This window comes from Amphimedon queenslandica, unplaced genomic scaffold (assembly GCF_000090795.2).
Source record: "Amphimedon queenslandica unplaced genomic scaffold, v1.1 AMPQUscaffold_6000_Cont22038, whole genome shotgun sequence".
NCBI classification, from domain to species: Eukaryota; Metazoa; Porifera; class Demospongiae; order Haplosclerida; family Niphatidae; genus Amphimedon; species Amphimedon queenslandica.
In genome coordinates, this window is record NW_003553705.1 from 1 (window position 1) to 1,784 (window position 1,784).

Consider the following 1,784-nt stretch of genomic DNA (forward strand, 5'->3'; position numbering starts at 1 on the left):
TGACCAAATTTACATGCCAACATAAAAGCATTCATTCCATCTTTCTTTTGAACATTAGGATCAACTTGTTCCTTCAGCAGCAGTTGGACTATTTGAGTGTGACCATTTTGACAAGCTAACATGAAAGCATTGCCTCCATCTTTCTCTTGAACATTAGGATCAACTTTTTTGTTCAGCAACAGTTGGACTATTTGAGTGTGACCATTTTGACAAGCTAACATGAAAGCATTACCTCCATCTTTCTCTTGAACATTAGGATCAACTTTTTTGTTCAGCAACAGTTGGACTATTTGAGTGTGACCATTTTGACAAGCTAACATGAAAGCATTACCTCCATCTTTCTCTTGAACATTAGGATCAACTTTTTCCTTCAGCAGCAGTTCAACTATTTGAGTGTGACCACTTGCACATGCCCTCATAAGTGCATTCACTCCATCTTTCTTTTGAACATTAGGATCAACTTGTTCCTTTAGCAACAGTTGAACGATTTGAGTGTGACCATTTTCACAAGCTAACATAAAAGCATTCCAACCTTCTTTGTTTTGTACATTAGGATCAACTTGCTCCTTCAGTAACAGTTCAACTATTTGAGTGTGACCATTTCGACTAGCCAGCATAAAAGCATTTACTCCATTTTTCTCTTGAACATTAGGATCAACTTGTTCCTTTAACAGCAGTTGAACAATTTGAGTATGACCATTTGCACATGCCTTCATAAGAGCAGTCGAACCATCTTTTTGTTGATATTTGCAATCAACTTTTTTACTTATAAACAGCTGAACAACCTCATAGTGGCCTTGGTAGCTAGCAATTATCAAAGCATTTGATCCATTTGTTGTCCTCAGATCAAAAACAGCATTAGCTTGTAGCAATGTATTAATGATTGAAATGTGATTATGTTCGCTTGCTATCATTAGTGCAGTCCATCCTTTATTGTCCTGAATGTTAACATTAGCTCCAGCAGACAGTAAACTGTGTACAATGTCCTCACACCCTCCTTTACAAGCTAACATTAATGCTGTCTTGCCCTCTTCATTAGTATGATTAATATTAACAGTTTTTAGTTGAAGAAGAAGCTCTACTGCTTCATTATTACCAGCTGTGACTGCCTTAAGGAGAGCTAGTTCAAAGGTAAAGTTTGCATTCTCATCACCTTGAAGGACAGGATGATCATCGATGTATGAACTAAATATACCAATAAGGCGCAAAAACTTTAACTTTCTCTGAGTATATTCTTTTAGACTATCAGCTGTGCAGTGAAGAACTGGGTATGTAATGTACACTGATCCAGGACGGATAGAGATAAATTTCATTAGTGATTGTCTACTCTCCATTGGCAGCAATTTTTTTATCAGAAGCTTCAATCCTTCTATACTAATATCCTCCCAGACAGTTTGAACTTTTATGTGAATGACAGGCATGTTATGCTTGTCGTTTCCAAAAGATCCAATTGTATCATTTAGAACTTTTCTAAGTTTATTTATTGTTTTTGAATGACAGAGTGCCTTGGCTTTGAGATTGTGACTCTTAATATCATCCACAATATAAGAGGATTGATCATCTTCAAGAAATGTTTCACTCATGTCCAGTATTAATTTGCAGTCTATAAAATCATAGTAGGGATCAATTTTCTTGAAGATATCATCAAGGTTACTTTCTACTGTAATGGGCTCCCAATGTATGTAGGCTTTAACCCACTTTGATATTTCTGTAACCAAGTCCTCATTTTGACTTGTTTTTTCGGCTAAGACTCTTTGAAACTCAGTTGATAATTTAGAAAATTT

At 35.9% G+C, this 1,784-nt stretch overlaps 1 protein-coding gene across 1 annotated transcript; it reads right to left on the reverse strand.

Annotated features, from left to right (window-relative positions):
* Positions 1-13: 13 nt before the first annotated feature.
* LOC105316026 (ankyrin repeat domain-containing protein 29-like) lies at positions 14-1,583 on the reverse strand (the record flags this gene model as incomplete). The annotated part of the gene is made up of 3 exons (XM_011410816.1): positions 1,110-1,583; positions 549-665; positions 14-467 (listed from the first exon to the last, which is right to left on the reverse strand). Coding segments are annotated over exons 1-3 (1,045 nt in total), but the record flags the coding sequence as incomplete, so codon positions are not given.
* Between the last annotated feature and the right edge of the window lie 201 nt (positions 1,584-1,784).